General features: G+C 42.7%; 1 protein-coding gene across 3 annotated transcripts in view; it reads right to left on the bottom strand.

Moving 5' to 3' along the window:
- Positions 1–18,244, bottom strand: part of IFT56 (intraflagellar transport 56) — an 83,972-nt gene that overhangs the window by 14,968 nt on the left and 50,760 nt on the right. For all 3 annotated transcript variants that reach the window (XR_003090266.3, XM_006127813.5, XM_089780778.1), the window contains 3 exons: positions 11,442–11,530; positions 6,381–6,464; positions 3,397–3,466 (listed from right to left, as the gene is read on the bottom strand). Coding sequence is in view for 2 of the 3 variants with exons in the window: in XM_006127813.5 (XP_006127875.2) it covers positions 3,397–3,466; positions 6,381–6,464; positions 11,442–11,530 (243 nt within the window). In the remaining variant the exon portion in view is untranslated. The remainder of the gene's footprint in view (positions 1–3,396; positions 3,467–6,380; positions 6,465–11,441; positions 11,531–18,244) is intronic.

Raw genomic sequence — 18,244 nt, 5'->3', positions numbered from 1 at the left:
TTCAACTGCATTCAGGGAGAAATCCACCTTTCCTTCACAATCAACCTGGTACGGTATTGTACTAGGAAGTGTATTATGAAGAAATTACATCCTGCAGTGGTCACCATTATAGATAGTACATAAGAACAGGTGATCACTGGATTCTCCTGGTATGGCAGAAATTAAGGCACCAGAGTAGGGTTTTGTGTCTTTAGCTTCCGTCACAGCACACTTATCAGAAAAAACACTTCTTCTCCCTACATATGATGACCAGATGTCTGAGCACTGAAAACCTTATAAACCATAATTCCTTATGGGAAAACAATGCTTGGATAATTTAGGAACAACTAGCAATCTGTGCATACAAAGAAACAAAGTACAGTAAAACTCCATTAGTCTGGCATCCAGTGCTCCGGGACTCCTGGTGCCGGACCATCATCAGGAACCCGGAAGTGCTGGGGCAGCCGGACAGGCTTCCCCCATTCAGCTGCTGCTGAAACTGACCAGCAGCTGAATCGGGGAAGCCAGGAGCAGAGCAGCTCGGGTGCTGCCAGGTTGGTCTCATAGCACTGCCCCTCGGGGCTGCGGGACCAACCTGGCAGCACCCCAGCTGCTCTTGGGGACGCCTGGGGCAGAGCAGCTGGAGTGCTGCCGGGTTGGTCCCGCAGTGCCAAAGGACGGCGCTGCGGGACCAACCCGGCAGCACCCCAGCTGCTTTGCCCCAGGCGTCGGGATTCAGCCGCTGCTGTTTCAGCAGCGGCTGAATCGGGGACCCCTGGGGCAGAGCAGCTGGGGTCCTGCCGGGTTGGTCCCGCAGCGCCGTTCTTTGGCACTGCGGGACCAACCCGGCAGCACTCCAGCTGCTCTGCCCCAGGCGTCCCCAAGAGCAGCTGGAGCACTGCTGGGTTGGTGCCGTAGCGCCGCTCCTAGGCGCTGCAGGACCAACCCGGCAGCACCCCAGCTGCTCTATTGCAGGCATCCCTGATTCAGCTGCTGCTGAAACTCACCAGCAGCGGCTGAATCAGGGACGCCTGGGGCAGAGCCGGACTATCGTATGTGGGGGCTATGAGGGGTCCGGAGTGGCATCCCCTCCCACCCCACTCCAGACCCCTCATAGCCCCCCCTTCTGATAGTCCGGCATATCTGATAATCCGGCACCCCCTGGGACCTAAAGGTGCCAGATTATCGGAAGTTTACTGTACTATGCTAGGAGGTAAAACAGAACAGGGCGTCTCTTCCAAGAGTCACCCCAGTATACATTGGTTCTGCACTAGCATTGTTGACACTTGTGGGAACTGTTCCCAATTCCCCACTCTTTCTTCATGCAAAAAAACAAACAAAAAAAAAGACCAATTTACGAAAATGGAAGTCAGCCAGAGGAAAAATTTTTCCCCTCTTAACGTCCTTTCACTATATGTCCATGTTTTTTTGAACGTATCTTGGACGTATAGCAGGGATGCCCTGTAATGGCTTTTTCAAGATAAGGTCTAAGTAATTGGTACAATAGTTTGAGACCAAAATATTACAAAGAGCCCTGAATGAGTGCACTTCCAGCATCTCTTGCCTCCTGCAAATATACGAGGACAGACGTGTCCTGGAGATGATCTGAAGGCCAAAAATACAATGGGGTTCAAAATAGAATTAAATTAGTTCATGAAGCATAGATCCATCACTGGCTATTAGACAAGATGGCTAAGCCTCTGAATGCCAGTTTCTGTGACTGGAGGGGATGGGTCACTCAATAACTGCCCCAGTCTGTTCAATCCCTCTGAAGCATCTGGGATTGATCACTTTCAGAAGACAGGATATTAGACCAGACGGACCATTGATCTGACTCCAGTATAGCCATTCTTATGTTCTTACAGTATCTACTCATGCTCAAAAATGAATATGCTAACATTTGCATATGCTAGCTGTAGCATTTTTCACACAGAAAGATCCCAAAGTAATACTTTGCACATCCAAGGATAATTTCAACCACTACTGAAAGTAGCTGGCCCTGTAATAAGTTGTAGCAGCTGTTTAATAGCACACATCAACATTTTAAAAGATATGGAAGAAAACAGCAACTTTACTGGAACTTCAGAGGAAACATAGTATGAAGAAAATAATTACTAATGCTACATTTATCTAATGTACCCAAGAATAATTAACTATTTTTATGACAGTTCCACAGAATTTTTTAATGACCACAAGGTCACTATAGAAGTCCTAGCAACATAGTAGGGAATTGCTTTACAACAGAATTAAAGGGAAAGCATACAACCTATAGAATCAACACCACCATTTTATTCTGCATCTTGGGTTCTTCCATCAAAATAAAACTTCATTCACAGGTAAATGCAAAACATAAAATTGACAATACAAATTATAGATTTATGGATTCATGAAGAAAGAAACTGTGAGGTCCCAAAGCAGAATCAGGGATGGGTGGTCAATGTATGTAGTGTGGAAGTTTCCAGCTATCTGTCTGGGAAGGGCATAGCATAGATGGTGAACCTATCTCCAAAACAGCATAATGAAGCTACCATTGTGGCTCTGGAAGTCATTGGGGTGAGAGGAGGGCAGTTGAATGCATGTTCTTAATACTGTGTTGAGGCAACAAGGAAATAACTGCCTCAGGACATGTCTCCAGTTGGAGCTGCGCAAATATGAGCAAAGGCCACCTCCTTGATACTCTGTTCTGAAACAGTGATACTGCTTATGTGCCCTCAAATTGACAAAATGCCACCTAAAGTAAGTGACATTGGCAAGCAATCATCACAGTGACAGCCCATGTGTTCTTTAACTAACTAGACAGTCTATGGTTTTCTTCATCAAAGCACAATCACTAATAGATTTTATCGTCATAATATCCTTTACAGTTAGGGAAATACTGTCCCCATTTTATAGATGGGAACTGAGGAACAAATATAAATGACTTGTCTAAGATCCTGACTGTTAGCTTGGTGCCCTGTCCACTTTGACTATCTTTCCTCCCACTGGTCTCCTCCTATTTCTCTAGGTTTTATATGGCGTCATCACCTGTATATTAGCATCTTTTCATGAGAGGGACTTTGCAAAAACTGGAGAGAACCAATATTAACGTAACAGCAATTCATGTAAGCTATTTTAAAGGTTCAGACAGTGTCCTGTTCAGACAATGTCCTGGACTGGGAAGAATGAGATCAAGAATGAGGTATACTGGCAGAGCTGTGTAGGGGCCAGAACGGAAATAGGAGGGGTTATGCACTCCAAAGAAATGCTGCTTGCATAATACTTGCTGACAATGGCTAGAGCAAGTGCCATTTACACTTCACTTTCATAAATACTAAATCCACCCACAACATTAAAAAGCGATTAGGGAAGGTGGACTGGCAAGACTAATGCAAAACATGAGGATCCACATCCTGCAATCTTGCAATTAAAGTGACTCACAGCAACGAGCCAGCCAGCTAAGGTAAACATAATCATTCTTGATCTTCTCACTCTGGATTAAGAGGAACACCTGCAGGAAAGAAGGAAAAAGAACATTATGTGCATCTGCTCCACCATATACGCAGTAGGCCTGTCCTTGTTCCAATATGTAGCCAAGGCTCAGGCCAGAGAATACTCAACAACAGCTTAATGGAAAGTTAGAGTGTGAAATTGTAATCTATAGGGGCATCTCTCTGTCTCAAGCAAGTGGGGAATTCAAACAGTACAACATTTATCATGAGATTATCTAGAGCTCTAAAATGCCAAACTATGGTGTGGCCTCACTTGAACAGCTGCCAGTGAATGCGTTTGTACATAACAAACCAATCATAAATGAAGACAGGATTTGAGGGAAGACAGTAGTTTGCCTAAGCAGCAATTGAGAATGCACTAATTTATAATGCAGTGCAGAGACTGAAATCAGTATCTTTCTGAAATACTAGATGTCTCATTGTAATGATGATCCCTTCCCACCCCTCTGCCACATATTGTATGTAACACAGCAGTCTTGGATTAGCAATAACAATCCTTAACCATTAGTTTTATCAAGGTGCTGTGTCAACATCTTAGCTTTGTACAACATACTGTGGAGTTAGTCACAATGGATGATCTTGTTGAGTTCCTGAGGCCTGATCTACAGTATAGTGTTATGTTGACCTAAGCTGACCTGTTTTACATCTATCCACACAACAATCTGTATCCTGCTGATGCAGGCACCCAGCAACATCAGTGCAATAATAACCCAATAATTCAGTTACAAAGGTTACATTCTTCCATTTAGTGCTAAACTAGACAATGCACTACCTGTATCAACTCTAACAGTCCTTCGGGGGCTGTTCCACAGTGACCCTCCTCCACAGCAGCGGTTGCTCCATTCTCTATTTTAAGCCCCACATCCTAGGGTTCCCAGATACCAGAAACTCCTTTCTCCCATTTAGAAAATTCAGCATGTTTCTGAGATGACTTTCCCTGGTTGTCCACCTTAGCAAGCACACCTACTAGCCCACATTTGCAAGCATCCAACTATGATGGTTCAGCACAGAGAGCTACAATTAATCTAGAGGAGGGCAAATACTGGCCCACAGGTCGGATCCGGTCTATCAGGGTTAGCTCCGGGCAAGCCATCACTGATATATTTACCTGCGCCTCTGCAGGTATGTGCAATTGGCTGCAGATCACCGTTCCCAACCAATGGGAGCTGTGGGAAGTGGTGTCCTGGTCCATGCCACTTCCCACAGCTCCCATTAGCTGGGAACAGCAATCAGCGGCCAACAGGATCTGCAATCACCTGTACCTGTGGAGGGATAGGTAAATATTACACTATCAGACTAGATGTGGCCTGCAGGCTGGTATTTGCCCACCCCTGGACTAGTTGTAGTTCCTCCCTCTACCATAAAGCCCCACAGTTGGCTCTTCTAATAGTCTTTGTGTCTGACTGGTCAAATTGAGCCGACAGCCAGTCCAACTCACTCCTCCATTCTCCTAGTAGTCTTTCTCCATTCATTTCAAAACTATTATGTAATACACAACATGCAGCAGCAGTAATAGTAATGTTTGCCTTCCTGAGATCCAATCTTGTCATTAAACATCACTAACGAGCTTTGAGTATAACAAAAGCACATTTGACAGTCATCCTGCACCTGGTCAGCTGGTAGCTAAATATTTCCTTGATTCTGTCGAGGTGGCTAGTGTATAGTTTTCATGAGAAAGGGACTGGTTGAGTTCCTCCAAAAGCAGTAATGGAGTTTCAATATCCTTATACTGGTATCTCCCTACCTTGCCAATGAATACATAAACTGAAAAAGGGTACTTTTCCAAGTTTATTCAAGTACTAGTTGATCACCAGAGACACTTCATTGCTATAATTCTGGGCTGGTAAGGGAAAATGGATGAAGCTGTCATCTTTAAGAACAATGTATGCTCCCCAAAGCTGAAAGTATGGACAATCTTTACTGACCAGCACATCCATTGATACACCACATTTTCTACTGACACAACCATTCATAATGAGGACATGTAGCAACAATGCAAGCAGTAAAGCAAGCATATGCTCAAGACAGTTAAAAAAAAAGTCACTGACTGCAAGCTAAGATAATTATTTCAACCAAACTTTGTAGTGCAGACACTGCCTCGATCATCTCTGGCTTCTCCCAGCAAAAAGGTACAAATATCCTTTCTTTAGAGTCAGTTTATACTGGGATACTGCTAGCAAAAATAAAAAAATCCTATCTCTGTATAGGCTAGTTTTTATGCCAATATTTATAATACACTTACTAGAAAAGTGTGTTCTGTCAAAAAGTTGTATTGATAATGAGGTCTTTGGCCTTCCTCTTGATTGGTACTACTTTCTGTTCATGTGCCTGTATATTTATACCTGCCTCTGGAATTTCCACTACATGCATCTGACAAAGTGGGTCTTTGCCCACGAAAGCTTATGCTCCAATAAATCTGGAGCATATTTATAAGGTGCCACAGGTCTTTTAGTTGTTTATGCATATTCAGACTAACATGGCTGATACTCCGATACTGATCTGAAGAAGTGGGTTGTGCCCATGAAAGCTCATGATACCATTTACATTTTTGTTAGTCTCTATGGTACTACAAGACTATGTTATTTTTTAAGTTTTTTCAGTTGTAGACTAACACGGCTACCCCTCTGAAACTGATCAAGAGAGCATTCTTTGATCAGTTAGAGATAGCTTGGAGTGCTTCTCTCCCAACATGATCCTCACATACCCCAATGCTAGGAGGTTAGCAGGACTCTGACTCCCTTGAATAAGGCTCACTGAAAGCAAGACATACATTTAAATTCCTGCAGGAAATGGCAGCTCCATTTCCACACAATAGGCAGAATCAGAAAGGTGTGAGGGAACAAGTGTGGGACTGTGTGTGTGGTGGGGTACATAGGATTTCATTGTTTGTTTTTTAAGAAAGCAAATACATACCTCCTCACCCTCGCTGGTATTGCCAGTGGCAGCTTTGGCTTGGGCATAGTTAAAGTTAAATGTATCATCATTGTAGAAATAACTCTAGAAAATAAGCCAGACAGACAGAAAACCATGGCATATAATATTAAAAATAAAGATCCAAAATCTGAATCAGTCTATATCAGACAATTGAGGAAAATAAACAACCCATACACTTTAAACATTAGGCTTTTACAAACAGTGGCTAAAAGAATTATGGAGGGCCTTTCCATCCTGAGTCTATGACTACAGGCAAAACCGAAACATTCCACTATATTAACCTTGGTTGGTTGTAGAATGTTCCAAGCCAAAAATTGTGGCGTGGCAGCTTTTGTTGGGTTTGGCTTTGGCTTTCATTCTGGGCATGCTGAGACTTGCTTTAAGGCTGTAACCGATTCCTCCATGTAACCCTTCATATAATCTCAACACTTTAAAATATAGGGTGGTAAACAAAGAGCTCTGACTCCCCAATGATTTAAAAGGGTAAACTCTTGCTTTGTGAAGCTAGTTAGGTGATACTCAGAATCATAATTCTGTGCTGAGTATTCTCCCTCAACAATTGTTTTGTCAGATTTAGAACAAATCCCAGAGGTAGGGAAACTTAGTAAGCAGGAAGCTAGCTTCTCTGACCCACCACTTCCTTTTGTACAGATACAACCAGCCTTCTCACACAAAGTTCAGCACTGGATGTCAGAGGATGTCAATGCTACTCCTTCCTGTGACTTTATATCTCAGAATTCTTCAAGCTGTGGGAATCAGCACAAATAAGGCCCATGTCCACTCTACAACTTTTACAAATTCTAATCAACTATTGGCATGGTTGGCTATACACACAATTCAAAACTGTGACAGCAACTATGGTCAGCAAACACCAATTCACTCCAATGAGAGTGGATCTGCAATACAGCAGTGAACAAAATTGGGAGGAATACGCCTTGTGTAAGGACATCTGTTGCTGTAAATTCACACTAGTCCTTTTGATTTTATTTGCTCTTGTTGAACACATTGACACTGCTCTAGAGAAGACTGACAGAGGTGGACCACATGGTGGTTAATTTTGCTTGCAGCATATCTAATCAAAACAGCACAATGATCACTTGAATGCCATTGGAAACACAGAATCATAGAACACTTAGAATTGGAAGGGACCTCAAGAGGTCATCGAGTCCAGTCCTCTGCCCTCATGGCAGGACCGAGAACCATCGAGACCATACTGGATAGATGTCTAACCCATCTGCTCTTAAATATCTCCAGAGATGGAGATTTCACAACTTCCTTATACATGTGATGTTTCTTGCATTCGTGGGTACAATGAGAAGGTTGTAGGAACAAGTGGTTATTAGTGACCAAATTTCTCTGGAATAGACCAAGTCACATAGTTCTAGGCTGGTAATGGTTTACTTCCTTTATCCTGTTCAGCACTCTTTTTTACAGTGGGATTTGGACAAACTAGTTATATTCAGATAATTAGTTTAACCAGCCTTCCTTGCTTCAGGCTCTCTTATCTTATGTCCCAGAGTGCATTGCTCCACACGCTGCTGATGTTGCTTTGTTTGCATTTCCTTGGCCAAGGTAGTTGCCCAGATTTTCCCAAAATGCACTGATAAATGTGCTTAGATAGCATAGTAAGTGCAGATGTACAAATAAAGCTCTTCAGGGAAAAAGTATGCCCTGTTACACTTATCCAGTTAAACTGCTTTAGCCTCTATTTACAAAATCATGGATAAAAGTTATATGGTTGAGGGCCTAAAAGATCATTGGCTGCTTTTTTTGGAAACAAAGTACAAGTTGAACCTGTCTAGTCTGGCACCCTCAGAACCTGACTGGTGCCAAAGCAAAGAGTTTGCCACAGAAGGTCAATATTCTCTGACAGCATTACCAACACTTCCATTGCCTACTGGACTTTCAGAAGACATTTAGAGGTAAATCAGAGCTAAACAACAGCACAGAACACTGAGGGCCAGAACTGGTGGCTGTAAACAAATGTTATGGAGCTGCAGGAAAATTGACCACACCCATGATAAGTGGACATCCAGCTAACTAAAATCATGCAGGACCACAAATGTTGCCAGACCAGAGTGTGCTGGACTACAGAGGTTCAACCTATATTATTACTTACCCACTCTTGTTAATGTTTAGACCATGCATAGGGACACATCTTTCATCTACAGCTATGACTATATTAGATTATTTTGTGTACTCTTTTTGCTTGAAAGCACTGGCAGTGCATTGTATACAAGGGATTAACCCAAACATCATGGCTACGTCTACACTGGCCCCTTTTCCGAAAGGGGCATGCTAATTTTAAACTTCAGAATAGGGAAATCCGCGGGGGATTTAAATATCCCCCGCGGGATTTAAATAAAGATGTCCGCCGCATTTTTCCGGCTTGTAGATAAGCCGGAAAAGAGCGTCTAGACTGGCCCGATCCTCCGGAATAAAGCCCTATTCCGGAGGATCTCTTATTCCTACTTCGAAGTAGGAATAAGAGATCCTCCGGAATAGGGCTTTATTCCGGAGGATCGGGCCAGTCTAGACGCTCTTTTCCAGCTTATCTACAAGCCGGAAAAAAGCGGCGGACATCTTTATTTAAATCCCGCGGGGGATATTTAAATCCCCCGTGGATTTCCCTATTCTGAAGTTTAAAATTAGCATGCCCCTTTCGGAAAAGGGGCCAGTGTAGACATAGCCCATTGGTTTGGAATGTAAGGAGGGACTTGGTGCAAACTGGCACCAGGACTTAACCAGCAGGGAATGTTCAAGTACCCTCAGGCTGGATTATCAGACTTCTGGAACTGGCTTTGTAAAGCACCCTATTTCTCCATCACTTCTTAGCTGTCCTTTAAACCAACTGCATTGTTTGCCAGCTTCATGTCCAAGTGCCTTTATTTTAGTCATCTCATCTGCATTAGGGATGTTAAATTTCGATTAACTAATCAAATAGCTGATGGGATTTCCATCAACTATTTGATTAATCAATAAGGACTTTTGTGGCGTTCCACCTTTCAAATGCACAAGAGCCAACAGGGGGTCCTGTGCATTTCAAAGTATAAAGCACCCACATGGAGCCCGGGGTTTCAATCTTTGAAATGCACAAGAGCCCCTGCTAGGGCTCTTGTACATTTCAAAGTGTAAGCACCAGTATGGAGCCTGGGGTCAGTGGGGGACTCCCTGCTGGCTCCAGGCTCCATGCAGGGTTTCAATCTTTGAAATGCACAAGAGCCCCTGGGCTCTTGTGCATTTCAAAGAGGAATCCCCACATAGAGCCTGAGGCCAGTGGGGACTCTTGTACATTTCAAAGTTGGAACACTACCTCTGCACTCCTGGCCCCTCCCACGGAGCTGGAACTGGGGGGGGGGGGGGGGGAACTGGCTTTTAAGCCAGCTCCCCCCAGCACTCCCTCCTCCTCCATCCCCCCCTTGCTTTCTCTTTGTGTTAACTAGTGTGTTAACTATCCTATCAGCTTTTGCTTATCGGAGAGTCGACTAGTCACTTACATCCCTAATCTGCATATTAAATTTCTACGCTTCTTTCTTTCATCTACTTCACATTTCTACAGTTACTCTGAACTCTGCTATACTGTAGTGAAATAATATACATAATATCAAATAAAATATAGGAACTGTTTTTACATGTGAATGATCAAAGAAATGAGAAAAGGCAAGGGTATGTGCCTGTGTACAATAGTGTCCTCTAGTGGGTGGCCCATGAAAGATCTGCTCATGTGCAAATTGCCAACTAAATGCAGGAAGCTGCTCCTTCAGCATGTAAATGACAGACAAGAAAAAGTATGTGTGTGCGCAATAATGTATTTTGTGGTTGGAATAGGTTATTCACCCGTGACCCCTGATTTGCTCCTGGAAGGTTTATATTTAAAATCAAATTATAACCTATACATTAGGGAAAATTAAAATGTGTAAAGATGTTGATGATAAAAATAATTAAAGCTGTAATGCAAGTAGGGAAAACAAATGCAAAAACGTGCGCAACAGGCTCTGCAAAAGTTGGAGGCATAGAAAGTTAGCCTAATGTGCTTGACCTAAGGTTTTAAGATTTAGTAATATTAATTTTTTGTTAAACAAATAAACCACAAAAGAGCAGTTTAAGTTTGAAATAATGTATTTTAGGGGATTTTTGGTATTTGTAGCCATCAGGTTAACCACATTAACATGTTGGAAATACTGGAAAATATATTGATACAAATAGCTTATGTCAGCAATCAGAACACCAATTCTGATTTCCAAAAAACACACACATGGGAAGGAACTGATAGGCAATCTAAGTATGGATACTGGATGCATGAGGGACGTAACACAAATTGGCATACAAAGATTGTCAGACCAATCCCAGTGGATACATCAGCTTGACAAGATGATACAAGTTTGGATTGTCAAATCTCACTTCTGATTTTCTTCCTCTTACTTTTCCTTTATCCTCTCCTGACCAGATGCTTCTGATAGTCTTCACATGGTTGTGAGAATGCATAAGGCAAGGGATTGTTCTGCTATACTTATTTGTTTCATAACTACTATGTCTTTATGTATTTAAGTATTAAAAAAATGTCTGATGTCTCTGTGTGATTCACCAATCTCATCTCCTTTAATAAATTTGTATAGCCATCTGAGTAGGAGACTCTATTATTAGTGACCCAGGCTATTTGGATGCTAAATTAATCAAAGGCCACAAGGTCAGGTTTTTCCATGCATATTTTAATTCCTTCTGTTGGGTGTATTGGAAAAGGGTCCAGCAGGCTGCTCTTGTTCCTCAGCACGTAGAGGTTTGCAGCTGAAGATAAACCTCTTGATGTAAGGTATTAACACTGATAGCAACATTATATACAATAAAGCTCCCTTGTTTTCACTTTGCCTACAAACATAAACCATACAGAAAAAAAGATAAGGCACCCAATGACATTTTCCCATGCCACACAAGTAGGTTATCTTCTTCTCTCAATAGGAATTATGCACACAGAAGCCTGAGAGAAAAAGCTCTTATCAGAAAAAGTTGGTAAACCCACAATAATTAAGGTGCTCTACTGACCTTGACAGAGTTGAGGTAAATCAGGACATCATCAAACTGTCTGAGCAGAAAAAAGCAGGAGGCCATGCACTGTCTCCCTGGGATCGTATCTGAGGCATAAGAGGAAAAGGCAGATATTTAAAGTTGGGGTGTGGTGGAAAATTAACTCAGACATCTGCCTTTCCAACTGCAAAAAAAAAAAAAAAAAGCCCTAGAAAATAATATAATCTGCCCCTTTCAGACAGGGGGCTACACTATAGATGGAGAAAAGCTAGCTACTAGTTCATCTTGTAATCCTTCCCTATCTTACTCAACCGATAATGCAAGATTTTTTTCCTAAAATAACTTTTCTAACCCTAAAATATTCACATATTTTGAAGTCCATTATATTAGTCTCTACATGAGGCCATACTATGTCCCACTGGAAAAACTCTTAATTTCTCTGTAAATGGCACACTGATAACACAGTACTCTTATATAGCACTTTTCATTAGTAGATCTCAAAGCAATTTACAAAGGAAGGCATTATTATTCTCATTTTACAGATGGGGAAATAGAAGCCACATCTTTTGAGTCCTCTGTATCTCTGTGATCTTCTCTCACTGGTTGGGGTTCCTATGCAATCTGGAATAATTTAGAGGAGAGATGTTTATAATTAATTTAAATTCCCAGTGGTGGTTATGCAAATATTCAGACCGGTGAAGCTGCACCATGTGAAGGAAGCAGCACTGACTTAATTTACCTGATTCAGGAGCTCTGAAAGACAGCCTGATGTGACTCAGGACAGACCCATTCTGCAACAAAAGACTGACAAATTTGTATATTGGCCTATCAGGATTTCATGCGGATGATGGAAATACCTGGTAAATTTAGCACTTATGTAGACTGTTTATTACTTTATGATGAGTTCTCTCTGTAATACTTTTGACAGAAATAAATGCACTATGCTTTGTGAAAGCTGGCTGGTTACTGATTTAATAGTTATTGTCCCTGAGAAACAGCAAAATGGTGCTGGAAATAAAGTTAGGTGCTGTAATAAAGTCAGGCTGGCTGGGATAACAATGAATTGTAAGCTCACTGTAGCTCTAAGGTTTGGATCTGGAAGGAGAGGAGCACTGGTTCCTGCCCAGAAAAAGAGTACCACTAGAGGATTGAGACCTAGCTGTGTGACCTTGAGGCAGTCATGAAGGTGGGAAGTATATAGTTCACATCAATATCATGACAATTTTCAAACACAGAAAACCTATCCCAAGCTGAACACTATAATCTGACCGCTGGGCAGGAGATCTGGAATAGAAAATTCACTATTTGAGGGGAAAAGTTTTGGTTTTGCTTTTTAAATGAAGCAGCAGTTTGAAGTTGTTCAGAAGACTTGGAAAATAAGAATAAATTCTACAGGGATATGGATTAGTGGACAGAGGATTAGGAGGAAATCAAGTGTTATCACAGGGCTCTGCAATTTAACACATTAATATCACCTCTAGGGGTGTGTCTAAATTGCAGGGTTTTTTCGAAAAAAGTGGCCTTTTCCCAAAAAAACTTCCCCTGCATCTAGACAGCTGCCATGTTCTTTCAAAAGTAAATTGAAAGAACGCAGCAGTTTTTTTGACTGCGGAAAACCTCATTTTACGAGGAAGAATGTCTTTTTTCAAAAGTGCTCTTTCGAAAAAAGGCGCTATGTAATGCAAACTGTGCTTTTTCGAAAGACAGCATACAGACTGCCTGCTTGCTTTTTTGGAAGTACTGGTTATAGTCTAGATGCTCTTTTTTGAAAGAGGCTTTTTTGAAAGTATCTTTCGAAAAAGCCTCTTTCAAAAGAGGCTTGCAGTCTAGACACAGCCTAACTGTGATGTGTTTATATGAAACACACATGTACTTTGGTTAAATGTTAAAACAGAACAACTTGAGTGTTTAAATAGTTTCTTATATTACCCATGAATGGAGTCTATCTGAAAACGGTAAGTTTTTGTTCCCCTTCTCTATCTACAGACTCAAATCTTAATGTCTTTTCTTCTAGAATTGTTAGAATACTGTTTGTCTACATCAATGGTCCCCAAACTTTTCTTTTCACACATTCCCTGTAATGGAGTCTGTCTGCAACATTCCCCTCCATTACTGCACAGCCAAGGCTTCCTCAGGAGAGGTACCTAAGATGAAGGCAGAGCTGTGGGCAGAACTGGGGATGCAGGAGGAGCTGAGAATAAAGGCAGAGCTGGCATGAAGGAAGAGAGGGAAAGATGGCAGAGCTGAGCAAGAAGTGGAACGGAGCTACAGCTGGGACCAGAACTGGGCTGGGGCAGAAAAGGGGTCAAAGCTGGGCTGGCAAGTGGAGTGAAAATGTGGCTGGGGCATGAATGGAGCTGTCACTGTAGGCATAGGTGGTCTGGGGGTCAGAGTGGAGCTTGGGCTAAGATCAGGGCTGGTTTGGGGACAGAATGGAGTGGGTGATGTTCTCTCCCCACCCCTCATGTTGGCTGGCCAACCCCCCACCCCAAATGTTGCCCTGGAATACTGCCCCCCAATTTGGGGGCCACTGATCTGTACTCTGGCTTCCAAGGACACTTCACTAATATATCATATTCTCCTACCTAACTTGGGAATAGAAATTAGCTTGTGTGTTTAATTTTCCCTTCACTTAAATGTATGCCCATCACCAGGGCTCGACAAATCAGTGTATGTACTCGCCCGTGGTGAGTAGATTTCAGCTGGTCGCCCCGTTCACTGGCTGCGCGTGCATGTGCAATGTGGGTCTGGTGCATACTCAGTGCGGGTCTGGCGAGTGGATTTTGCCATGGTTTGTCGAGCCCTGCCCATCACTATGTGCATCTTTACATGTCAGGGAAATAAACTATATACACTTCAGTATTCTTCCATCCTTCCTCATGGCAACAGAAGGCACAAAGCAACCACAAAAGAGTCCCTTCCCGACCTAACAAGATATTTGAGTTCATAAATTCATAGTAATTTATAAACTACAAGATGTAAAGAAAATATAAAGAAATATTTAAAGAGAACAGTCGTTGAGAATATATTTTCTTTATGAATTAATCAATATAATGGAACATTAATTTATAAAAAACAGAATGTTCAAAGGTCAATAAATTCTCTCAAGATTTATTCTTTTCTACCACATCCCTACTCATCTTCCACTTTTTAGTAGATCATCTTATTCCAGCACACTCCCCTCTGCATGTATTTCTTTAAATTGCATTTTATTAAAGTAATATTCATACATTTCATACAACTCAGATTAATGCTATACATTTCAAAGACAGTCAACTAGTACATTGATCTTAGCATTCTAATTTTTCCTCACTGTCACATTCATATAGTTCACAGAATGTTTTGGGATGATGACTATATAAAATATGGCATTAAAAAGATAATAAAAGAACACAAGAAAGTCATGAATTGGTACCACTATTGCCAACCCTGGTTTACCATACATACTACTCCTTTTATGGCAGGAGATGAATGGGAGACTTTGCCTTAGCTCTGTTCCATTTTGATGGACGTAAAATAGTAAAGTTGGGAATTTCTAGACCTGATCCATCCCATGTGATTTCCACAGAAAAGAGGAAAAAACATCACATTGAGAAACTCCATTCTTTGTGCAACTTAAAGCGACTCAAGTGCAAAGTAACAAAAACCAGAAAAGAGATTTCCCCCTTTCGGTGATTTGATGTTTTTTCCTTTACCACATGCCAGATTTGGTCTTAAAACTACTGAAGATGATTACATTCCATTATTTTGGCAAGCCTTATGTTCCAGCAGGCAGAGCTACCACCAATCCACTAGATCCGTATCCCAGAGGGAGTTTAGGGCAGGCTCTCTGTTTACCCCACCCCCACAAACCGCTAAGAGAAGGGGGCAAAAGGGATCATGTGCTTCTTTGAGTGCTGCTGCAAGCCAGGAGAGAGGAGAGGCTTTGCATGCTGCTCCCACTCCCAGCACAATCTCACAGCTCCCATCACCGGAAACTGGCCAATGAAAGTGCCTGGGCCATGTTTGTGGGGCAGGCAACATACAAAGTACTCCCTCCCACCTGGGACTTGCGGTACTCAGTGAAGCACATAGCCCCCCACAACTAGCCATTCTGAGCAGTGTATGGGGTGTGTGGAAGGCAGGAAGTTTGCCGCTGGGAGCCACCAACATAAGCGCCTCCTGATCAGAGCCTGTACCTGGCACCCCAGCCTCTCTCTTCCTTTCCCCAATATTCTCCTCTGCCTCCTGCATCCCTGCCCCAGGTCACAACCCCCATCCAGACCCTGCAACCTCTCTCCTTCACCTCTCCAGGTCAGAATCCTCTCCTGCACCAATACCCATACCCCCTTATAACCCTGCATCCCCTCCTGTACTCCAATCTCCTGCCCCAGGTCATAACCCCCTCCTTCACACAAACTCTCTCCTAGACCCCATACCACCTTCTGTGCCCCAATCCCCTACTCATGCTCCCTTCTGAACCCAAACTCCATCCCAGATCCTGCACTTCCTCCATTAATATCACGGAAGAATACGGCCCTTGACCACTTACCAAATTCTTGGAGTGGCCCCTCATCAAAAATTATTGCCCACCCCTGAGCTACCAGCTATAGATGTGGCAGCAGCAGCCATCTGAGTGGGCTACGGGTCCACTCACATTGCGAATTAAGTTTGTCTAGTGGTAATTGGATATTTGAGAGTTATGCTCAGCCACATAAATCATAAACCATTTATTAAGTGAATGTGGCAAATCACTGCCTCTCCCCATACTTCAGTTCTTCTTTTACTGTATCCAATAAATCTAACTCTCATTTAATTCTCCACCAATAGGCTAAAAAAAGGTGAGCTATTGGGAAAGATCACTCAGAGCACCGGCATTAACTGCTGAGAGAACAGGCAACAGTAAAACAAACAAACAAATAAATCATGCAACCTCTAGTGCCCTAATCTGCAATGTGAATTCCAGTTTATGAGCCATTGGTGACCAATAGTTTAAGCCATCTTTTTTTTTCCCTGAAATGAAATGTACAGCTCTTGACTTTGGTCAGGTTTTATTCTGGAGGAAAAGTAAATATTGGTTGCTACATAATGGATATTTCTTGGCATAGGTGACTCATGGTAGCACTCAGTGGTCCACCACCACTCTGTGCCCCCCTCAAAATTGCAATTGCCAAATGGGGTACCCCCTCATACCTCCTCCCTGTTCCTCCAGGTGACCCTCCCTGCACCCTCTCTCTCTACAGGTGCCAATTGCCTATGCTTCTGAGGTTTTTCTCAAACTACACAATAATTAAAAGTCTAGACTAATATAGCTCCTGTATGGAAGGACTCATATCCTAACTTTGCTCATTGTGTGTTTCTTAATTTTCTGAGTCATTAACCTAACTGGAAACAACAGATTCTGGAAGACTTTGCTGAAAGTGTGACATAGTTCTCATAAACTACACTGTTCCTGACAGTTTTTTAACATTTTCCATGTCCTCATTTTCTGGTCCTAGGATCTCTACAGAGAGTGAGGGTACATCTACATTGCATTCCTCCTTCGAGAGAGGAATGCAAACGCAGACAAGCGAAATTGCAAATGAAGAGCAGATTTCCCACGCTTCATTTGCATAATCACAGACCGCTGCTATTTTCGAAATACCCTATTTAGAGATAAAAAACACCGTGTAGACGCGGTTATTTTGAAAGAAACCCCTTCTTTCAAAATAACCCTAACAGGGTTACTTTCAAAATAACCGAGTCTACACGGCGTTTTTTAATCTTGATAAAGGGTATTTTGAAATAGCGGCAGTCCGCGATTAGCAAATGAATCGCGGGAAATTCAAATCCGTGCTTCATTTGCAATTTTGCTTATCTGCGTTTGCATTGCAAGGAGCAATGCAATGTAGACATACCCTGAGAGATGTAGCAAGACTGGGCTCAGTGAAGAGAGTGCTCTGCTTTTTCTGTTTGATCATTTATCTTTGAAAATTCCCAGTAAGTTAACGGGCTTGTGAAGGTGCTATCAATCACTTCTCTAGCTCACCTTTCAGAGACAAAACAAACTCATAACCCCCAAAATCCTAAAGCAGGGTTTTTTTTCCCCACAAAACATTATTCCTTTCCAGTTTTGTGAAACAGTTAGGTATCCTGATGTAGAGCACTGTCTAAGACTTAAATAGACAATCTAATTGTACTGGCTCTTTACACTCCTGGGGACCACCAAGAACTAGCAATAGAAAGACGTACTAGAAATAGACTTCTAAGCCAGCAATGTTTGCAAGAGCCCTCATACAAAGGCAGCAAAACTATAATCCCCATCCTAATTCTAGGGAAGCAAATGCAAACACCAAGATCAGCTGGATGACTGTAAGTAGCCAACAGAATGGTGTGTTATACCTCCAGTACACTGGATTTTGGAATATTGCACTGAGAATTCTTATTGCTCCTGTTTATTAAATGCCAACATAATTTGACTGGAGTGTGGGCGCTAGGGTGGGCTGAGGATGAGAGCTTTGGAGTGTAGGAGGAAGCTCTGGCTTTGGGGGGAGCGGGGAGTCAGGGCTGTGGCATGAGGAGCTTACCTTGAGCAGCTCCCAGTCAGTGGTACAGCAGGGGTACTAAGGCAGACTTCCTGCCTCTCCTGGCACCGCAGACAATGCTGCGTCCCAGAAGCAGCCAGCAGCAGGTTCCCAGCCAATGGGAGTGCAAAGTTAGTGTTTGGGACGGAGCACTGTACAGAGCCCTGTGCACTACCTTCTCTGCCCCTCTCCCATCTAGGAGCTGGGCCTGCTGCCGGTTGCTTCTGGGGCATAGGCAGAAGACGGGTAGCCTGTCTGAGCACCCCAACTGGTCACCTG

Source organism: Pelodiscus sinensis, chromosome 1 (assembly GCF_052426305.1).
Source record: "Pelodiscus sinensis isolate ZL-2025 chromosome 1, ASM5242630v1, whole genome shotgun sequence".
NCBI lineage: Eukaryota > Metazoa > Chordata > Testudines > Trionychidae > Pelodiscus > Pelodiscus sinensis.
The sequence above is the reverse complement of the archived record's forward strand: the minus strand, read 5'-3'. Positions and strand labels throughout refer to the sequence as shown.